We start from the raw sequence: 23,062 nt of genomic DNA, 5'->3' as shown, positions 1-23,062 counted from the left end.
CACCTAGCTAACTAAGTCACTCTGGATAAGAGCACCTGCTAAATTACTAAAATGTCAAATGTAAATGTTTTACATATAGATCTCATATTACTGTATTGATAAAACATTTTAAACTCAAGGGTTTGCCCCCAAAAAAACATGAATATTTGTCTCTCTGAAATGAAACAATCAAGTGATAGATTTTAAACAAATACATGTCTGTCATTGAACAAACCCATGCCATGATTAGATGGTGAAAAACACACCAATCTCTTTCATATGTTCTTTAATTAAACAATAAAATCTCATTTACTAACATTTCTGAAAATTGATATATAGCCTTTGAAGAAACTTCATATCATAGACATATGTCATGATTTTGCAATAAATATTTTTATTTAAGTAACCGATATTTACTTTAACACGGGTTTGTGCATGGTCATTTGGTTATTTTCAGAACATCTTGAATAGTCTTACCAGACAATATATTTTTTACAACTTATATGGCACTATACCCCAAGGCTATTTATAAAATGTGCATAATTCATTTAAGAACACTTGTTTTCATCAATTGGCTGCTTGGCAAATGGTCATTTTAATATTACATTACAATAGCCCCCACCCATAACAGCTATGACAAAAACTCATGTGCCTAGCAAATTATGTCAATGTTTAACCAACAAATAGGGATTTGAATTATTGGACATTAATGCTCAGGGCAGTAAAAGAAAAATACAGCCGGTGGAAAAAAATACTTTCACCCCTGAGAAAAACAGTAGTGAGATATTTGGCTGAAACTTTTCAAGCAAGGAGAGAACATAAAGTAGGCATGTACTATAAAAACTATTGTAAATAAAGCACAAGCTACACACTGTTTATCAGTGCCCGAAATCACCTGCTAGCTAGCTAAGTTCCATCTCTGTGTTTGTCAATGAAGCTAGCTATTTGTCAATGAAGCGGTCTGTTCCACGCTGGTCTGACCAATCGGAATCACCATGATCCGTTTAACCTGTCCTTGTGATGGTCTCCAACCATCCTGGTGTCGCTTGTTTTCCTAAGTGTATTTATCCCTGTGTTTCTGTCTCTCTGTGCCAGTTCGTCTTGTATGTCCAAGTCAACCAGCGAGTTTTTCCCGTGTTTCCTGCCTTTTCTATTCTCTTTTTGCTACTCCTCCCAGGTTGACCCTTGCCTGTGTCTGGACTCTAGCCACCTGCCTTCCTTGACCTCAAGCCTGCCTGCCACTCTGTACCTCCTGGACTCTGAACTGGTTTTGACCTTTTGCCTGTCCACGACCACTCTCTTGCCTACCCCTTTTTGGATCAATAAACATCTAAGACTCCAACCATCTGCCTCCTGTGTCTGCATCTGTGTCTCGCCTTGTGCCCTGATAGGAATCCATGCTTCGAGATTGTTTTGATCACTCGGACTGTATGTTCCGGGTAGCCTCTGAGAATAACATTGACGAATACACGGATACCGTGACTGAGTTTATCAGGAAATATATAGGAGGTGTTGTACCCACTGACTATTAACACCTACCCAAACCAGAAAACATGAATAGATCGCAGCATTCATGCAAAACTAAAAGCGCAAACCACCGCATTTAACCATGGTAAGGTGACTGGGAATATGGCTGAATACAAACAGTGTAGTAAATCCCTCCATAAGGCAATCAAATAGGTAAACCGTCAGTACAGAGTCAAAGTGGAATCGCAATTAAAAAGCTAGAATAATTTATTTCATTTACAAATGACCTAGCACCAGGTTGTTTTGACAGGTGTCAGTAAAAATCCGCAAAAAAATGTAATGAAATTGTTGCCAATAGCACAGTTAGTCATTAACTTCTTTCGGATCATTGGGACGCTAGCGTCCCACCTCGACAACATCCGGTGAAATTGCAGAGTGCGAAATTCAAAAAACAAAAGTAGTAATATTAAGCATTCATAAAAATATAAGTGTTATACACCATTCTTTAGCTTAGAATCTTGGTAATCGAACCGCTTTGTCCGATTTACAATAGGCTTTACGGCGAAAGCATAGCATTTGATCGTCTGAGGACAGCGCCTCACCCACTTCCTGCATTAACATAACCTGCACAGGTGTCACAACTCAAAAATAGCAATAAAATAAATCACTTACCTTTGAAGATCTTCATCTTTTTGCAATCCAAAGGGTCCCAGTTACACAATGAATGGTTGTTTTGTTCGATAAAGTCCTTCTTTATATCCCAAAAAGGTCTGTTTATTTGGCTCGTTTGATTCAGAAATCCACCTGTTTCAACTCGCCCAACATGCCTACAAAGGAATCTAAAAAGATACGTGTAAACTTTGTACAAACAATTCAAACACCATTTCTAATCCGACCTCAGGTACTCTAATATGTAAATAATAGATCAAATTTCAGACGAAATATACTGTGTTCAATAAACGAGAAAAAAAATGAGGAACGCACACTCATTCACTCGCGCCAAAAGACTAGAGTCCTTTTGAGGGATACTTCGAAAGAATTCTTCTTCATTTTTCAAAAAACAAGCATGAAACAATTTCTAAAGACTTGACATCTAGTGGGAGCCATAGGAACTGCAATATGGGTCCTAATTATTAGACTTTCCCATAGAACAGCATTGAAAAGTCCATTGACCTCAAAATACAATTTTCATAGATGGATTGTCCTCGGGTTTTCACCTGCCAAATCACTTCTGTTATACTCACAGACATTATTGGAAACTTTAGTTTTAGAAACTTTATCCAATACTACCATGCTAATGCATATCCTAGCTTCTGGGCCTGAGGTACAGGCAGTTTACTTTGGGCACCTCAATCATCCAAACTTCCGAATACTGCCCAATAGCCTTAAAAAGTTAACCATTGAGATAACAGTATAACCAGCTTTGCTAGGGCAAGTAAAATGGTCAGAGTGAGGTGTTTCATGTTATCTCAAGGGTTAATGAATGTAATTGTGCTAATGGCAACAATTTCATTAATTTTTTTTAGCCGATGTTAACTGACACCTGTCAAGTCAAATGAAAAGTTATTTGTCACATGCGCCGAATACAACGGTGCTTACGTACAAGCCCTTAACCAACAATGCAGTTATAAAACATAAGAATTCAGTAAAAAATTAAAGTAACAAGTAATTAAAGAGCAGCAGTAAAATAACAATAGCGAGGCTATATACAGAGAACAATGTGCGGGGGCACCTGTTAGTCAAGGTAATTGAGGTAATATGTACATGTATATCTTGTTTGGGACAGGGGGCAGCATTTCACTTTTGGATGAATAGCGTGCCCAGAGTGCACTGCCTCCTACTCAGTCCCAGATGCTAATATATGCATATTATTATTAGTATTGGATAGAAAACACTCTGAAGTTTCTAAAACTGTTTGAATGATGCCTGTGAGTATAACAGAACTCTTATGGCAGGCAAAAACCTGAGAAAAAAATCCAAACAGGAAGTGGGAAATCTGAGGTTTGTAGTTTTTGAACTCACCCTATCGAATACACAGTGGGATATGGGTTATTTTGCACTTCCACTAGATGTCAACCGTCTTTAGAACGTTGTTTCAGGCTTCTCGTGTGAAGGAGGGCCGGACGAGAGCTGTTTGAATAAGGGGTCTGCCTACAGCCTCGTTCTCAATCACGAGCTTTCAATTGAGAGGTAGCTCTCTTTCCATTGCTTTTCTACAGACAATGGAATTCTCCAGTTGGAACCTTATTGAACTTTTATGATAAAAACATCCAAAAGATTGATTATATACTTAGTTTGACAAGTTTCTTTGACCTGTAATATAACTTTTTGAATGTTTAGTCCGAATGGACCAGATCGCGCTTTTGGATTTGTTTACCAAACGCCCTAACAAAAGAAGCTATTGGACATAAATCATGGACATTATCGAGCAAAACAAGCATTTATTGTAGAACTGCGATTCCTGGGAATGCATTCTGACAAAGATCAAAGGTAAGTGAATATTTATATGTGTGAACTGATTGCCCCCCATCTATCTTCAGAGCTCGTGCTGCTAGGCGACCTAAACTGGAACATGCTTAACACCCCAGCCATCCTACAATCTAAACTTGATGCCCTCAATCTCACACAAATTATCAATGAACCTACCAGGTACCTCCCCAAAGCCTTAAACACGGGCACCCTCATAGATATCATCCTAACCAACTTCCCCTCTAAATACACCTCTGCTGTCTTCAACCAAGATCTCAGCGATCACTGCCTCATTGCCTGCATCCGTAATGGGTCAGCGGTCAAACGACCTCCTCTCATCACTGTAAAACGCTCCCTGAAACACTTCAGCGAGCAGGCCTTTCTAATCGACCTGGCCGGGGTATCCTGGAAGGATATTGACCTCATCCCGTCAGTAGAGGATGCCTGGATATTTTTTAAAAATGCCTTCCTAACCATCTTAAATAAACATGCCCCATTCAAGAAATTTAGAACCAGGAACAGATATAGCCCTTGGTTCTCCCCAGACCTGACTGCCCTTAATCAACACAAAAACGTCCTATGGCGTTCTGCATTAGCATCGAACAGCCCCCGTGATATGCAGCTGTTCAGGGAAGCTAGAAACCATTATACACAGGCAGTTAGAAAAGCCAAGGCTAGCTTTTTCAAGCAGAAATTTGCTTCTTGCAACACTAACTCAAAAAAGTTCTGGGACACTGTAAAGTCCATGGAGAATAAGAACACCTCCTCCCAGCTGCCCACTGCACTGAAGATAGGAAACACTGTCACCACTGATAAATCCACCATAATTGAAAATTTCAATAAGCATTTTTCTACTGCTGGCCATGCTTTCCACCTGGCTACTCCTACCCCTGTCAACAGCACTGCACCCCCAACAGCAACTCGCCCAAGCCTTCCCCATTTCTCCTTCTCCCAAATCCATTCAGCTGATGTTCTGAAAGAGCTGCAAAATCTGGACCCCTACAAATCAGCCGGGCTAGACAATCTGGACCCTTTCTTTCTAAAATTATCTGCCGAAATTGTTGCCACCCCTATTACTAGCCTGTTCAACCTCTCTTTCGTGTCGTCTGAGATTCCCAAAGATTGGAAAGCAGCTGCGGTCATCCCCCTCTTCAAAGGGGGGGACACTCTTGACCCAAACTGCTACAGACCTATATCTATCCTACCATGCCTTTCTAAGGTCTTCGAAAGCCAAGTCAACAAACAGATTACCGACCATTTTGAATCTCACCATACCTTCTCTGCTATGCAATCTGGTTTCAGAGCTGGTCATGGGTGCACCTCAGCCACGCTCAAGGTCCTAAACGATATCTTAACCGCCATCGATAAGAAACATTACTGTGCAGCCGTATTCATTGATCTGGCCAAGGCTTTCGACTCTGTCAATCACCACATCCTCATCGGCAGACTCAACAGCCTTGGTTTCTCAAATGATTGCCTCGCCTGGTTCACCAACTACTTCTCTGATAGAGTTCAGTGTGTCAAATCTGAGGGTCTGTTGTCCGGACCTCTGGCAGTCTCTATGGGGGTGCCACAGGGTTCAATTCTTGGACCGACTCTCTTCTCTGTATACATCAATGAGGTCGCTCTTGCTGCTGGTGAGTCTCTGATCCACCTCTACGCAGACGACACCATTCTGTATACTTCCGGCCCTTCTTTGGACACTGTGTTAACAACCCTCCAGGCAAGCTTCAATGCCATACAACTCTCCTTCCGTGGCCTCCAACTGCTCTTAAATACAAGTAAAACTAAATGCATGCTCTTCAACCGATCACTACCTGCACCTACCCGCCTGTCCAACATCACTACTCTGGACGGCTCTGACTTAGAATACGTGGACAACTACAAATACTTAGGTGTCTGGTTAGACTGTAAACTCTCCTTCCAGACCCATATCAAACATCTCCAATCCAAAGTTGAATCTAGAATTGGCTTCCTATTTCGCAACAAAGCATCCTTCACTCATGCTGCCAAACATACCCTTGTAAAATTGACCATCCTACCAATCCTCGACTTTGGCGATGTAATTTACAAAATAGCCTCCAATACCCTACTCAACAAACTGGATGCAGTCTATCACAGTGCAATCCGTTTTGTCACCAAAGCCCCATATACTACCCACCATTGCGACCTGTACGCTCTCGTTGGCTGGCCCTCGCTTCATACTCGTCGCCAAACCCACTGGCTCCATGTCATCTACAAGACCCTGCTAGGTAAAGTCCCCCCTTATCTCAGCTCGCTGGTCACCATAGCATCTCCCACCTGTAGCACACGCTCCAGCAGGTATATCTCTCTAGTCACCCCCAAAACCAATTCTTTCTTTGGCCGTCTCTCTTTCCAGTTCTCTGCTGCAAATGACTGGAACGAACTACAAAAATCTCTGAAACTGGAAACACTTATCTCCCTCACTAGCTTTAAGCACCAACTGTCAGAGCAGCTCACAGATTACTGCACCTGTACATAGCCCACATATAATTTAGCCCTATCAACTACCTCTTTCCCAACTGTATTTAATTTATTTATTTATTTTGCTCCTTTGCACCCCATTATTTTTATTTCTACTTTGCACATTCTTCCATTGCAAAACTACCATTCCAGTGTTTTACTTGCTATATTGTATTTACCTTGCCACCAAGGCCTTTTTTTGCCTTTACCTCCCTTCTCACCTCATTTGCTCACATTGTATATAGACTTGTTTATACTTTATTATTGACTGTATGTTTGTTTTACTCCATGTGTAACTCTGTGTTGTTGTATCTGTCGAACTGCTTTGCTTTATCTTGGCCAGGTCGCAATTGTAAATGAGAACTTGTTCTCAACTTGCCTACCAGGTAAAATAAAGGTAAAATAAAAAAAAATAAAAATAAAAATAATACTATTTATGAATAATGTTGACTACCCAACATGGCGGATATTTCTCTGGTTGGTTTGGGCTCTGAGCGCCGTTCTCAGATTATGCTTTTTCCGAAAAAAAAAATTGAAATCTGACACAGTGGTTGCATTAAGAAGAAGTGTAACTAAAGTTAGAGCCATGTGAGACGCTAGCGTCCCACCTAGTCAACAGGAAATGGAAGTGCGCAATGCCAAATGCTAATAGTATTCGATAAAACTCAAACTTTCATTAAAACACACATGCAGGGTACTGAATTAAAGCTACACTCGTTGTGAATCTAGCCAACATGTCAGATTTTTTAAATGCTTTTCGGCGAAAGCATGAGAAGCTATTATCTGATAGCATGCAATACCCCGAAATACCTGAAGGGGACGTAAACAAAATAATTAGCGTAGCCGGCGCTACACAAAACGCAGAAATAAAATATAAAACATTCATTACCTTTGACGAGCTTCTTTGTTGGCGCTTCTATATGTCCCATAAACATCACAATTGGGTATTTTTTCCGATTAAATCCGTCCATGTATACCTAAAATGTCCATTTATATAGCCTGATCCATGGAAAAGCACCATTCCAAAACGCAACGTCATTTTTTTAAATTAAAAAAGTTGCCTATAAACTTTGACAAAACACTTCAAACTGCTTTTGTAACCCAACTTTAGGTATTTGTAAACGTTAATAATCGATCAAATTGTTCACGGGGCGATCTGTATTCAATAGCAGCTACTCTTGAAATCATCGTCCATTGTCTCTCCCCCATAAGCCTCTTCCTGTATACTGGATGAGAGGAAGGGTCTATTTCTCATTCCACCAAGGATTAAATCCCATGAAATTGACAGTACTGGCGACATCGTGTGGAAGCTGTAGGAACTGTCAACTGATCGCCATCTATTTTTTCTTGCCATAGACAATTCAGAGACTGGCGGATGAATACTTTTTTTTTTTGTGACCAGGTTTTTCTTGGGATTTCGCTTGCTGTTCATGTTCTGTTATAGTCACATACATGATTTAACCAGTTTTAGAAACTTCAGAGTGTTTTCTATCCACACATACTAAATCATATGCATATACTATATTCCTGGCATGAGTAGCAGGACGTTGAAATGTTGCGCGATTTTTAACAAAATGTTGAAAAAATGCAGGGGAGCCTTAAGAGGTTTTAATGTATAATAGTTGTATTTTAATCAACATTTATTATGAGTATTTCTGTGAATACATGTTGCTCTCTGCAATATCACTGCATGTTTTGGAACTACTGAACGTAACACGCCAATGTAAAATAAGATTCTGGGATATAAATATGAACTTTACCAAACAAAACATACATGTATTGTGTAACATAAAGTCCTATGAGTGTCATCTGATGAAGATCATCAAAGGTTAGTGATTCATTTTCTCTCTATTTGTGCTTTTTGTGACTCCTCTCTTTGGCTGGAAAAAATGGCTGGGTTTTTCTGTGAGTTGGTGGTGACCTAACATAATCGTTTGTGGAGCTTTCGCTGTAAAGCACTTTTGAAATCAGACACTGTGGCTGGATTAACGAGAATTGTATCTTTAAAATGGTGCCTAATACTTGTGTGTTTGATAAATTTGATATGAGATCTCTCTTCATTTGTATTTGCAATTTCATTCGCTGTTGGCGAGGGGTTCCGCTAGCGGAACGGGGTTCTAGACAGGATATAGTTAAAGTGACTATGCATAAATAATAAACAGAGTAGCAGCAGCGTAAAAGCGCTCTGGTACCGCTTCCGTGCAGTAGCAGGGAGAACAGTCTATGAGTAGGGTGGCTGGAGACTTTGACCATTTTTAGGAACGTCCTCTGACACTGCCTGGTATACAGGTCCTGGATGGCAGAAAGCTTGGCCCCAGTGATGTACTGGGCCGTACGCACTACCCTCTGTAATGCCTTGCGGTCGGAGGCCGAGCAGTTGCCATACCAGGCAGTGATGCTCTTGATGGCGCAGATGTAGAACTTTATGAGGATCTGAGGACCCATGCCAAATCTTTTCAGCCTTCTGAGGGGAATAGGCTTTGTTGTGCCCTCTTCATGACTGTCTTGGTGTTGGTGTCTGTCTTGGTGTTTTTGGACCATGGTAGTTTGTTGGTGATGGGGACACCAAGGAACTTGAAGCTCTCAACCTGCTCCACTACAGCCCCGTCAATAAGAATAGGGGCGTGCTCGGTCCTCCTTTTCCTGTAGTCCACAATCATGTCCTTTGTCTTGATCACATTGAGGGAGAGGTTGCTGTCCTGGCACCACACAACCAGGTCTCCTACCTCCTCCCTAGAGTCTGTCTCATTGTTGTCGGTGATCAGGCTGTTGTGTCATTAGCTAACTTAATGATGGTGTTGGAGTCGTGCCTGGCCATGCAGTCATGAGTGAACAGCGAGTACAGGAGGGGACTGAGCACCCGCCCATGGGGGGCCCCCGTGTTGAGGATTGGCGTGGCGGATGTGTTGTTACCTACCCTTACCACCTGGGGGCAGCCCATCAGAAGTCCAGGATCCAGTTGCAGAGGGAAGTGTTTAGTCCCAGGGTCCTTAGCTACATGATGAGCTTTGAGGGCACTATGGTATTGAATGCTGAGCTCTATGTAGTCAATGAATAGCATTCTCACGTACGCCGAGCATAGCTGACCAACTGGCAAGTGTCTTCACTGACATTTTCAAACTGTCCCTGACCGAGTCTGTAATACCGATATGTTTCAAGCAGACCACCACAGTCCCTGTGCCCAAGAACACTAAGGTAACCTGCCTAAAGGACTACTGACCCGTAGGGCTCACGTCTGTAGCCATGAAGTGCTTTGAAAGGCTGGTCATGGCTCACATCAACACCATTATCCCTGAAACCCTAGACCCACTCCAATTTGCATACCGCCCCAACATATCCACAGATGACGCAATCTCTATTGCACACTCGTTAACAAACGAAGAATGTTTGTGTTTGGTGAGTCCAGATCAGAGGCAGTAGGGATGAGCAGGCATGTTCTTTTGATAAGCATTAAAAATGTAAAAAGTACTTTTGGGTGTCAAGGAAAATGTATAGACTAAAAAATACATTATTTTCTTTAGGAATGTAGTGTAGTAAAAGTTGTCAAAAATATAAATAGTAAAGTACAGATACCCCCCAAAAAACATTTTAAGTACTTTAAAGTATTTTTACTTAAAATACTGTGAAGATTATGGAATTTTGGGTAACGATTAATTATCATGGCAATGGTGATTGTCATAATAGATATTTTTGTAAAAAAAAAAAAAACGTTTGCTTATAATGCATCTCATGAAAATAGCTACAACAAACCTCATAAATACAACTCCGCTTTGGTGACACCGCTGTCTCAAAAACAAATGTTTAAAAAAACCAAATGAAGCTTCTCCTCCCAATGGTGCAGTTCTACTCGTGAAATTATGACCAACTTTACCCACTTAATGTAAAAATATATATATATTAAAACAACTATATCTACTTGAAGTTGCAACCCCCTTCTCCTAAAATCTATTAAGGCAAGGAAAGTCAGTTAAGAACACATTTTTATTTTCAATGACGGCCTAGGCTTAACTGCCTGTTCAGGAGCAGGAGCAGGAGCAGAACGACAGATTTGTACCTTGTCAGCTCGGGGGTTTGAACTTGCAACCTTCCGGTTACTCGTCCAATGCTTTAACCACTAGGCTACCCTGCCGCCCCAATATGCAGAAAAAAAATAATGTTTATTGTCCATATTTGTTTATTACACAATAATTGTACTAGCCCTAATCCTACTTATACTTTTTAGTCCATTTTGGCACTGGAATAAATGCTTGACCAATATCGATGCCACGTAGGCCGTTTTCAACCAGATTATTTTTACGTCCAATTGCTCTTAAATGATACGGAATCCCTATCTAACACTTCTATCCCTCACCTCCTCTGCTCTGTCGGCTAACTGGCATAATCTGTGCCAATTTTTCTGTGTCATCCCTCATTTTATGATTTCATCTCATTTTAATGCCGAAGATTCTCGATATGAAGCGGCACAGTTTGTCAAAATGACTGCCTCGTGAGAATGTGCTCTTATTATTAGAGCAGAGCCACTGTCTTCAACACCAGCAGCAACATCAGTTATTGCTGGCAGGACATGCTAGAACATCCACACAGACATTCCTAAGCATTTTGCTTTATAAACTCAGCAAAAAAAGAAATGTCCTCTCACTGTCAACTGAGTTTATTTTCAGCAAACTTAACATGAGTAAATATTTGTATGAGCATAACAATACTCAACAACTGAGACTTAAACTGAACAAGTTCCACAGACATGTGACTAACAGAAAGTGAATAATGTGTTCCTGAAAAAAGGGGGGTCAAAATCAAAAGTAACAGTCAGTATCTGGTGTGGTCACCAGCTGCATTAAGTACTGCAGTGCATCTCCTCCGCATGGACTGTACCAGATTTGCCAGCTCTTGCTGTGAGATATTATCCAACTCGTCCTCCAAGGCACCTGCAAGTTCCCAGACATTTCTGTGGGGAATGGCCCTAGCCCTCACCCTCCGATCCAACAGGTCCCAGACGTGCTCAATGGGATTGAGATCCAGGCTCTTCGCTGGCCATGGCAGAACACTGACATTCCTGTCTTGCAGGAAATCACACAGAACGAGCAGTATGGCTGGTGGCATTGTCATGCTAGAGGGTGATGTCAGGATGAGCCTACGGGAAGGGTACCACATGAGGGAGGAGGATGTCTTCCCTGTAACGCACAGCGTTGAGATTGCCTGCAATGACAACAAGCTCAGTCCGATGATGCTGTGACACACCGCCCTAGACCATGATGGATCCTCCACCTCCAAACAATCCCTCTTCAGAGTACAGGCCTCGGTGTAACGCTCATTCCTTCAATGATAAACTCGAATCCGACCATCACCCCTGGTGAGACAAAACCGCAACTCGTCAGTGAAGAGCACTTTTTGCCAGTCCTGTCTGGTCCAGCGAGGTTGGGTTTGTGCCCATAGGCGACGTTGCTGCCGGTGATGTAAGGCAGGTCCTCACCAGCCAACCGTTCTACAAGCCCTCAGTCCAGCCTCTCTCAGCCTATTGCGGACAGTCTGAGAACTGATGGAGGGATTGTGCGTTCCTGGTGTAACTCAGGCAGTTGTTGTTGCCATCCTGTACCTGTCCCACAGGTGTGATGTTCGGATGTACCGATCCTGTGCAGGTGATGTTACACGTGGTCTGCCACTGTGAGGACGATCAGCTGTCCATCCTGTCTCCCTGTAGCGCTGTCTTAGGCGTCTCACAGTAGGGACATTGCAACGTATTGTCCTAGCCACATCTGCAATCCTCATGCCTCCTTGCAGCATGCCTAAGGCAAGTTCACACAGATGAGCAGGGACCCTGGGCATTTTTCTTGTTGTGTTTTTCAGAGTCAGTAGACAGGCCTCTTTAGTGTCCTAGGTTTTCCTAACTGTGACCTTAATTGCCTACCGTCTGTAAGCTGTTCCACAGGTGCACGTTCATGAATTGTTTATGGTTCATTGAACAAGCATGGGAAACAGTGTTGAAACCCTTTACAATGAAGATCTGTGAAGTCATTTGGATTTTTACGAATTATCTTTGAAGGACAGGGTCCTGAAAAAGGGACGTTTCTTTTTTTGTTGAGTTTAGATGAGAGCAACCCCTTGACGCCAGTTAAACGCATGCTATGTATCCATTCATGTTTCTCTTGGGAGGAGCTTGATTGAGTGGATTATGAAATATGCACTGAATATCATACACTACATGTTTAGCTTAGATACCGGCCTCTGAGAGTCAGCTGGGTCTGTAGTCATATTGGGTTAATTTTTCGAGACGTTAATTTGGTTTAAGACTATTACAAAGAGACCAGTGAGTGCGAATGAATAATAGAGGTAAAAGTATAAGAGAGGTGGTTGCACATCATTACAAAATAAAAAACCAACAATGTTGTTTTTGGACCCACAGAGGGGAAACACTTCCACCACGAGCCAGACCAACCAACATCTGGAGGGAGAGAGAGAGAGAAAAGCAAGAGAGAAGAGAAATCAATTTGTCCTGGACAGATCAGATAACTTCCCTCTTAATCTAAGCAGCACTATTTGTGTGGTCCTGGGTGGAATTGTGGATAGCCAATGAAAAGACAGAGAGGGAGTGGTTTGTCTCAGAGCAGGTTACCAGTATGGTGCTATAACCCCCTAGGTGTCCCCCAGACCATCCTCCTCCCGTCCTCCCCAGCCTTGTGTGATTAAGCAGTGTACTTATGTGAGGAGTGCTGTGCTCTGCAGTCCTGTCTCTGCTCCCCTTCCCACTGATATATTAATGTGGCAAGGCTACGTGGATGGGTGCCAGACCCCGACTGGGTTACTCATCTTACAGGCAGCGGAAAATCTAACTTATCCATGTGTGTTTTTTATTAATTTCAGCTTGACACCAAGTGCTGTGATTTGTATGCCCCGTCAAGGCAGGCACGCTCTTCGGCAAGGGCCCCATTCATCTTCCTCTCTGACTCTCAGCTTATTCTATATAGCCTGAGTAGCCAGGCTACCCAGAGAATGCAAAGTGTTGTTGGTTTTCCAATTGTTTCTTTTGAACAGAACCATTATTGTTTTGGTTTCGTTCCACTGTTCCAACCAGCAAAATAAAGTTCTGAGACGGTTTGAACCTCAAAAAAGTACTGGTTTATATCGTTCCTTTCTGTTTCTTTTTAAAAACTCTGAAATCGACATTTAGCTCGACATTAAATTACTTCACCAATCCGTGAGGCTAGAACAGCTTGCTATGGAGCAGGTAAGCAATTTAATCTGTATAGGAAAGTCGTTAAGAGCAAATTGTATTTTGCAGTAACAGCATGGTTTAATCATAATGAAATATAAGCACATACACTGTGCTGCCAGTCATGGTGTAGGGTGTGAGATGCAACTGAAATTTTGCGGCTGAGAAGAGAGCAAGAGAGGATGGAGGAAGCTTGCCTTGAAGCGCTGGGCATTTTGTTATGACATGCATTTTCTGAATTAGGCCCACAGAATTATACCTACGTTGGAATGGCTTCTATGGAGGAACTTTGAATGTCTTTGAACTTCCCAGCTGGTTTAAAGTTGGACCAGAGCAAACATTAGCTTGATAGCTAACAAGCTTGTGTGTGCAGAGCAGCACTAGAATGAAAAACAGGTCTTACCTTTTTGTTGTTAATAAATCCAACGTGAAACTTTTTTTCATCCTTAACTAGCATTGAAAAAGTTAAATCCATTCTTTTAATAAACATATCTCCCTAATTTCTGAATCATGCTTGTAACATTGTCAGTAGGCTACAGTAACATGCTTCAGAAGGGAGGGGCAGGTAGCCCACACACACACAGGCAAAGATTTCCAGCTGCCTGGCAGACGTTGGAATAATTTGAGAAAGAGTGAGGGCTTTGCATAGGCGCTTTGTTGCAATTTTGGGGAACTGAAAATAATGCCTGCAACGTAAAAGAACATTATTAACTGGCTCCCAAGCTTTTAAACAAGAGTAGGCCGTCATTGTAAATAAGAATTTGTTCTTAACTGACTTGCCTATTTAAATAAAAGTTAAATAAATGTAATAAATAAAATAAAATAACGATTCTGTTGCAGAACTGTATACTTTAGTTTACGATTCGGGTTCTGTTTGTCAAATAATTTAGTTATTTTCCGGTTTTCTGTTCCGTTCCCAGAACCAGGTCCAACCCTTGCTTTAAAAGTCAAGGCCGAATCAACATAACATCGCCTCATCTGTGCAACCAGCAGACACACATGGAGAAGTGTGGGGGGAGTCCAATCACTCGTATGATGATCCACAGACTGTACTACTGTACCACTGTAATTGGCTAATTGGAAGAAAATCATGCTGATGTTGGGCGCTGCAACACCCCAGTTCACCAACTAAATAATAAATAGCGTGTAAATCTCTGTTGACACAATCAGATGTTCCTAGTGAAGCGTCACAGTTCCATTTGACCTCTTTTAATTATCTGCATGTCATTTAATAATTTTCTAATTTCAAGCCATTCCACTTAATGATTTGCCTCATAACAATTCATATTTGCAAACATGGTTTTGTTGCATGTGTGTTGTGTATGACACACAATTGTGTTGTATCCATCTTAATGTTGAAAAGTTATTTTCATGGCACATACAGTGATTAATATTATGGTGTTTCCATTCAGAAAAAAAGGAGAAAAAATATGGTGCCGTACAATGTGACGGTCGGGAGCAGTCTACAGGATTGGAGGATTCTAAATTGTTTGCCTTCATTAGACAACTTTGTTCCAATATTTCTGTAAATCAGTGATATTTATTCCCATAGTAATTCATTACGGATCCATAACTAAATCAAAATCTGCATTTTGAAAGAGTATTTTTTATCAATGAAATGTGGTTATTTGTTTATTAGGCTACTGTGCAGTCTACAATACATACTGTAGTAAACATGTGAAAGTGCCTAATTCCTTACACAAGGGAGAGCAGGCCATGCCTGTACCACAGAATGCAGGAGACCAGTGTTATTTCATAGTTGTGATGTCTTCACTATTATTCTACAATGTAGAAAATAGTAAAAATAAAGAAAAATCGTGGAATGAGTAGGTGTGTCCAAACTTTTGACTGGTGCTTAAAAGTATCTCATTGAAACTATTATCCTGTGTCCTCAGATTAATGCAGATGAAGGGAATTAGAAATGCATAGTTTTTTTCTCTATATATGAATTACAAATCAATCATGTTTCTAGTAGAGGTCGACCAATTAATCGGAATGGCCGATTACTTATGGCCGATTTCAAGTTTTCATAACAATCTGAATTTTTGGACACCGATCATGGCCGATTACATTGCACTCCACGAGGAGACTGTGTGGCAGGCTGACTACCTGTTATGCAAGTGCAGCAAGGAGCCAAGGTAAGGTGCTAGCTAGCATTAAATGTATCTTAACATAATCACTAGTTAAACTAGTAATATCAACCACGTGTAGTTATCTAGCTTGTTCTACGTTGCATATAAATTAACAGGCAACGCATCGCTTATCATTGAATCGTTGCACCAATGTGTACCTAACCATAAACATCAACGTCTTTCTTAAAATCAATACACAAGTATATACTTTTAAACCTGCACATTTAGTTAATATTGCCTGATAAGATGGATTTCTTATAATTTAATTGTGTCAGTTCTCTTGCGTTCTGTGCAACAGAGTCAGGGTATACGCAGCAGTTTGGGCCGCCTGGCTCGTTGCAAACTAATTTGCCACCTGCTTTTCAACCACTCCATAAATATCTTGTTAACAAACTATAGTTTTGGCAAGTCGGTTAGGACATCTACTTTGTGCATGACACAAGTACATTTTTCAACAATTGTTTACAGAGAGATTATTTCACTGTATCACAATTTCAGTGGGTCAAAGGTTTACATAAACTAAGTTGACTGTGCCTTTAAACAGCTTGGAAACTTCCAGAAAATTATGTCATGGCTTTAGAAGCTGATAAATTATGTCAATTTGCCTGAGTCAATTGGAGGTGTACCTGTGGGTGTATTTTAAGGCCTAAATTCAAACTCAGTGCCACTTTGCTGGACATCATGGGAAAATCAAAAGAAATCAGCCAAGACATCAGAAAAACAACTGCAGACCTCCAAAAGTCTGGTTCATCCTTGGGAGCAGTTTCCAAACGCCTGAAAACGTACAAACAATAGTTTGCACGTATGAACACCATGGGACCACGCAGCCATCATACCGCTCAGGAAGGAGAAGTGTTCTGTCTCCTGGAGATGAACGTACTTTGGTGCGAAAAGTGCAAATCAATCCCAGAACTACAGCACAGGACCTTGTGAAGATGCTGGAGGAAACAGGTACAAAAGTATCTATATCCACAGTAAAATTAGTCCTATATCGACATAAACTGAAAGGCCACTCAGCATGGAAGAAGCCACTGCTCCAAAACCGCCATAAAAAAACAGACTACGGTTTGCAACTGCACATGAGGATAAAGATCATACCTTTTGGAGAATTGTCCTCTGGTCTGATGAAACAAAAATGTAACTGTTTGGCCATGATCAAATCAAATCAAATGTATTTATTATAGCCCTTCGTACATCAGCTGATATCTCAAAGTGCTGTACAGAAACCCAGCCTAAAACCCCAAACAGCAAGCAATGCAGGTGTAGAAGCACGGTGGCTAGGAAAAACTCCCTAGAAAGGCCAAAACCTAGGAAGAAACCTAGAGAGGAACCAGGCTATGAGGGGTGGCCAGTCCTCTTCTGGCTATGCCGGGTGGAGATTATAACAGAACATGGTCAATATGTTCATAAATGACCAGCATGGTCGAATAATAATAAGGCAGAACAGTTGAAACTGGAGCAGCAGCACAGTCAGGTGGACTGGGGACAGCAAGGAGTCATCATGTCAGGTATTCCTGGGGCATGGTCCTATGGCTCAGGTCCTCCGAGAGAGAAAAAGAAAGAGAGAATTAGAAAGAGCATATGTGGGATGGCCAGTCCTCTTCTGGCTGTGCCGGGTGGAGATTATAACAGAACATGGTCAAGATGTTCAAATGTTCATAAATGAACAGCATGGTCGAATAATAATTAATGAGGGAGAAAAATTATAGGGAGGAAAATTATAATTATAATTATAATATTATGTTTGGAGGAAAAAATGGGGAAGCCGAAGAACACCATCCCAAACGTGAAGCACGGGGGTGGCAGCATCATGTTGTGGGGGTGCTTTGCTGCAGGAGGGACTGGTGCACTTCACAACATAGATGGTACCATGAGGGTGGAAAATTATGTGGATATATTGAAGCAACATCTCAAGACATCAGTCAGGAAGTTAAAGCTTGGGGTTATTGTCCATTTGGAAGACCCATTTGCGACCAAGCATACACCTCCAAAGTTGTGGAAAAATGGCTTAAGGACAACAAAGTCAAGGTATTGGAGTGGCCATCACAAAGCCCTGACCTCAATCCCATAGAAAATGTGTGGGTAGAACTGAAAAAGTGTGTGCGAGCAAAGAGGCCTGCAAACCTGACTCAGTTACACCAGCTCTGTCAGGAGGAATGGGCTAAAATTCACCCAACTTATTCTGGGAAGCTTGTGGAAGGCTACCCAAAACATTTGACCCAAGTTAAACAATATAAAGGCAATGCTACCAAATACTAATTGAGTGCATGTAAACTTCTGACCCACTGGGAATGTGATGAAAGAAATAGAAGCTGAAATAAATAATTCCCTCTACTATTATTCTGACATTTCACAATCTTAAAATAAAGTGGTGATCCTAACTGACCTAAAACAGGGATTTTTACTAGGATTAAATGTTAGGAATAGTGAAAAACTAAGTTTAAATGTATTTGGCTAAGGTGTATGTAAACTTCCAACTTCAACTGTATTATTTAGTATACAATACCAGTCAAAAGTTAGGTCACACCTACTCATTCAAAGGTTTTACTTTATATTTACTATTTTCTACATTGTAGAATAATATGGAATAATGTAGTAACCCAAAAAGGGATAAACAAATCAATATACACTGCTCAAAAAAATATCTGAACGAATGAAATATTCTTATTAAATACTTTTTTTCTTTACATAGCTGAATGTGCTGACAACAAAATCACTTATCAATTATCAATGGACATCAAATTTATCAGCCCATAGAGGTCTGGATTTGGAGTCACACTCAAAATTACAGTGGAAAACCACACTACAGGCTGATCCAACATTGATGTAATGTCCTTAAAACAAGTCAAAATGAGGCTCAGTAGTGTGTGTGGCCTCCACGTGCCTGTATGACCTACCTACAACGCCTGGGCATGCTCCTGATGAGGTGGAGGATGGTCTCCTGAGGGATCTCCTCCCAGACCTGGACTAAAGCATCCGCCAACTCCTGGACAGTCTGTGGCGCAATGTGGCGTTGGTGGATGGAGCAAGACATGATATCCCAGATGTGCTCAATTGGATTCAGGTCTGGGGAAAGGGCGGGCTTTCCTCTTGCAGGAACTGCTGACACACTCCAGCCACATGAGGTCTAGCATTGTCTTGCATTAGGAGGAACCCAGGGCCAACGGCACCAGCATATGGTCTCACAAGGGGTCTGAGGATCTCATCTCGGTACCTAATGGCAGTCAGGCTACCTCTGGCGAGGACATGGAGGGCTTTACGGCCCCCCAAAGAAATGCCACCCCACACCATGACTGACCCACCGCCAAACCGGTCATGCTGGAGGATGTTGCAGGCAGCAGAACGTTCTCCACGGCGTCTCCAGACTCTGTCATGTCTGTCACGTGCTCAGTGTGAACCTGCTTTCATCTGTGAAGAGCACAGGGCGCCAGTGGCGAATTTGCCAATCTTGGTGTTCTCTGGCAAATACCAAACGTCCTGCACGGTGTTGGGCTGGAAGCACAACCCCCACCTGTGGACGTTGTGCCCTCATACCACCCTCATGGAGCCTGTTTCTGACTGTTTGGCAGACACATGCACATTTGTGGCCTGCTGAAGGTCATTTTGCAGGGCTCTGGCAGTGCTCCTCCTGCTCCTCCTTGCACAAAGGCGGAGGTAGCGGTCCTGCTGCTGGGTTGTTGCCCTCCTACGGCCTCCTCCACATCTCCTGATGCTCTGGACACTACGCTGTCTGTGGTCCCCACCTGCAGAACCACTCCTTTATTGGGGGGTGTCTTGCTAATTGCCTATAATTTCCACCTGTTGTCTATACCATTTGCACAACAGCATGTGAAATGTATTGTCAATCAGTGTTGGTTTCTAAGTGGACAGTTTGATTTCACAGAAGTGTGATTGACTTGGAGTTACATTGTGTTGTTTAAGTGTTCCCTTTATTTTTTTGAGCAGTGTATATTATATTTTAGATTCTTCAAAGTAGCCACCATTTGCCTTGACGACAGCTTTGCACACTCTTGGCCTTCTCTCAACCAGCTTCACATGGAATGCTTTTCCAACAGCCTTGAAGGAGTTCCCACATATGCTGAGCACTTGTTGGCTGCTTTCTTCTCTCAACCAGCTTCATGAGGTAGTCACCTGGAATGCATTTCAATTAACAGGTGTCCTTTCTTAAAAGTTAATTTGTGGAATTTCTTTCCTTCTTAATGCATTTGAGCCAATCAGTGTTGTGACAAGGTAGTGGTGGTATACAGAAGATATCCCTATTTGGTAAAAGACCAAGTCCATATTATGGCAAGAACAGCTCAAATAAGCAATGAGAAACGACAGTCCATCATTACTTTAAGACATGAAGGTCAGTCAATGTGGAAAATTTCAAGAACTATGAACGTTTCTTCAAGTGCAGTTGCAAAAACCATAAAGCGCTATGATGAAACTGGCTCTCGTGGGGACTTTCACAAGAAAGAAAGACCTCTGCTGCAGAGGATAAATTCATTAGTTAACTGGACCTCAGATTGTAGCCCAATCTGGGGGCGGCAGGTAGCCTAGTGGTTAACATTTTTAAGAACTGACTTGTTGGAAACGTGGCATCTTATGACGGTGCCACATTGAAAGTCACTGAGCTCGTCAGTAAGGCCATCTACTGCCAATGTTTGACTATGGAGATTGCATGGCTGTGTGCTCAATTTTATACACGTCAGCAACGGTTGTGGCTGAAATAGCCAAATCCACTCATTTGAATGGGTGTCCACATACTTTTGTATATATATTGTAGGTGTTACTCCAGGTGGGAGAGGGTGTGGACTGTGGAGTGCAATACAGATTGAGTCATCTGTGGAGGCAGTATGCAAATTGGAATGGGTCCAGGGTGTTTGGGATGATGTGAGCCATTACTAGCCTTTCTGTCTATAGATGTGAGTGCTATGGGGCAATAGTCATTTAGACAGTTACATTGGCGTTCTTGGGCATAGGGCCTGCTTGAAACATGAAGGGATTACAGACTGGGTCAGGTTGAAAATGTCAGTGTAGCCACTTGCCAGCACATGTTCTCAATCAAAGCATGATTTTCCCTCAGTCTACATATTTCCATTAGATAAGAGGCTTTAAAACTCAACACAAAACATCGGTAAAGCTGTATCCACATTTACACGTTGGAATGCAATTTCATGTCCAGAAATGTTAATCTAGAATTAAAGTAGCAAACAATACCGACGCACTGTTTGAATAGCCTACTTCCAAGGGGGAAATACGGGCTATAAACGATTAGGCGAATTTACCAATAACATACCCTAGACTACCCTCCCTTTACATACCATAAAGCTATAACAAAAAGCGGGAATGTGAGGATGATTCTGATCTGGAATGCAGAGAGGCAAGTCTTTCTCACAAAACAAGCACTATCCTCAGATTCGTAGCAATCTAATAAAACACATTTTCATAACGAAGTTGTCTATTCTTATGAAGAGCCCATTATCTCTCCTCTTGACAATTATCTCAGTAAGCCCTCTTCATTATCCAATAAATCGAACCTTCCATCTCCTATGAATAAAGTTAACTGCGGGAAACATACTGCGACACCTTTCACACCCCTTTTCAGGCTCAACACAGCGATTTAGAGCTTGCCAAACTGGATGCATCGCTTCCCAAGTGCGCAGTGACTTGAAAACAGGAAGAAATGTCTCTTTACCTGTTGGTCCCTCTATGCCTTCGGCGTAGATTTGAACGGCCAGGAGCAGCAGAAAAGCGCAGGTGTTCATTGTGCTGTTTTAGTCCAGTTTGGGATAGCTGCAGAAATCATTTCAGTGACTCCTCGAGGACCGATCTGCAAGTTGTGGACTCCAGCCTATCGATTCCCGAATTCTTGCTGAAACGTGGGTGCGAGACAACGGCAGTAGTGCAAGCCGTACTAACTGACGTCAGGATAAACAGTACAAAACATTTTCTCTCTTCCCCCCAAGCACACTTTCTGTGTGATTGTGTGTGATTAAAAATATGCGACGGACGCCTCCAAGTGGCACCTTCTTGCAACTATTCTGGCGCTTGAAGATTTTTCTGAGGTTAGATTGAACTCGCTACATGTCTCTCTCCGTGTGTCTGTGTCTCGCCAAGCATTCACGTACATCCTCCTAGTCCCTTGCAACAAACAGCCTAGTCTCCATCAAAATGTAGTAGCTGATTGGTTCTGGGTGTTGAGGTTATCCACCTGATGATCTCCCAAAAGATGTCACACCAGATCCACTCTGACCAGTGGCTCAAAGTAGCCTCAACAATGGATTCACTGGTGGCTTTATGATCACAGGTGAGATGAGCAGATCTGCAACGGTGGACACAGTCTGTCAGTCTATCTGCAGAATGGAAAACAGATTAATTATCCTAACAGCTTCACAGGTTGAGTGGATAAGGCAATTTCTTTTAGCACACAACAAAAGACCAGGTGGCTGGCTGCTATGTCATAACTTGGGGAAGGGAAGGGACATAGATATCCAAATATTAATCCATCTATCAATATAAATGTACTCTGTATAGGTCAGTCCATATGACATTGTACTATGTAGGCTATGGGTATGTGTGACTTGTTCAGAGGTGCATATCTTTACTCCGTAAAGGATGCACCCAGATAAAAACATACCTTATTGAACAGTGGGGACTGTGAAGAGACACATGCACAGACAGACGCACATACACATGATTACATACACACAAGTACACATGGATTTTTTTGTTGTTGTAGATATATGGTAGTAGAGGGCACACAATGTGTTGTGAAATCTGTTGTAAAATGTAATGTAACGTTTTTAATTGTGTATATATGTCTGCCTTCATTTTGCTGGACCCCAGGAAGAGATGAGAAAATTCTTAAATTAGAGACTTTAAAAGATCAGTAACATTTGTTGCAGATACAGTGGGTAGAACAAGTACAGTGCCTTGCGAAAGTATTCGGCCCCCTTGAACTTTGCGACCTTTTGCCACATTTCAGGCTTCAAACATAAAGATATAAAACTGTTTTTTGTGAAGAATCAACAACAAGTGGGACACAATCATGAAGTGGAACGACATTTATTGGATATTTCAAACTTTTTTAACAAATCAAAATCTGAAAAATTGGGCGTGCAAAATTATTCAGCCCCTTTACTTTCAGTGCAGCAAACTCTCTCCAGAAGTTCAGTGAGGATCTCTGAATGATCCAATGTTGACCTAAATGACTTATGATGATAAATACAATCCACCTGTGTGTAATCAAGTCTCTGTATAAATGCACCTGCACTGTGATAGTCTCAGAGGTCCGTTAAAAGCGCAGAGAGCATCATGAAGAACAAGGAACACACCAGGC

The 23,062-nt window shown here is 41.8% G+C and overlaps 1 protein-coding gene across 14 annotated transcripts in view; it reads right to left on the bottom strand.

Moving 5' to 3' along the window:
* The window catches only part of ptprub (protein tyrosine phosphatase receptor type Ub), a 361,002-nt gene extending 339,293 nt beyond the window's left edge, over positions 1-21,709 (bottom strand). For 6 of the 14 annotated variants that reach the window (XM_036973950.2, XM_036973953.2, XM_036973956.2 and 3 more), the window contains exon 1: positions 21,419-21,663. In XM_036973950.2, the coding sequence (XP_036829845.1) occupies positions 21,419-21,488 (70 nt within the window). In that variant the 5' untranslated portion in view covers positions 21,489-21,663. Of the gene's footprint in view, positions 1-21,418 lie in introns of all 14 variants that reach the window. The other 8 variants (XM_090229389.1, XM_090229392.1, XM_090229391.1 and 5 more) reach the window with 2 other exon arrangements.
* Between the last annotated feature and the right edge of the window lie 1,353 nt (positions 21,710-23,062).

The sequence above is a fragment of the Oncorhynchus mykiss genome, chromosome 3 (genome assembly GCF_057628025.1).
Source record: "Oncorhynchus mykiss isolate SJ-2025 chromosome 3, ASM5762802v1, whole genome shotgun sequence".
Taxonomy (NCBI): Eukaryota; Metazoa; Chordata; class Actinopteri; order Salmoniformes; family Salmonidae; genus Oncorhynchus; species Oncorhynchus mykiss.
This window is presented reverse-complemented; position numbering and strand designations above follow the sequence as displayed.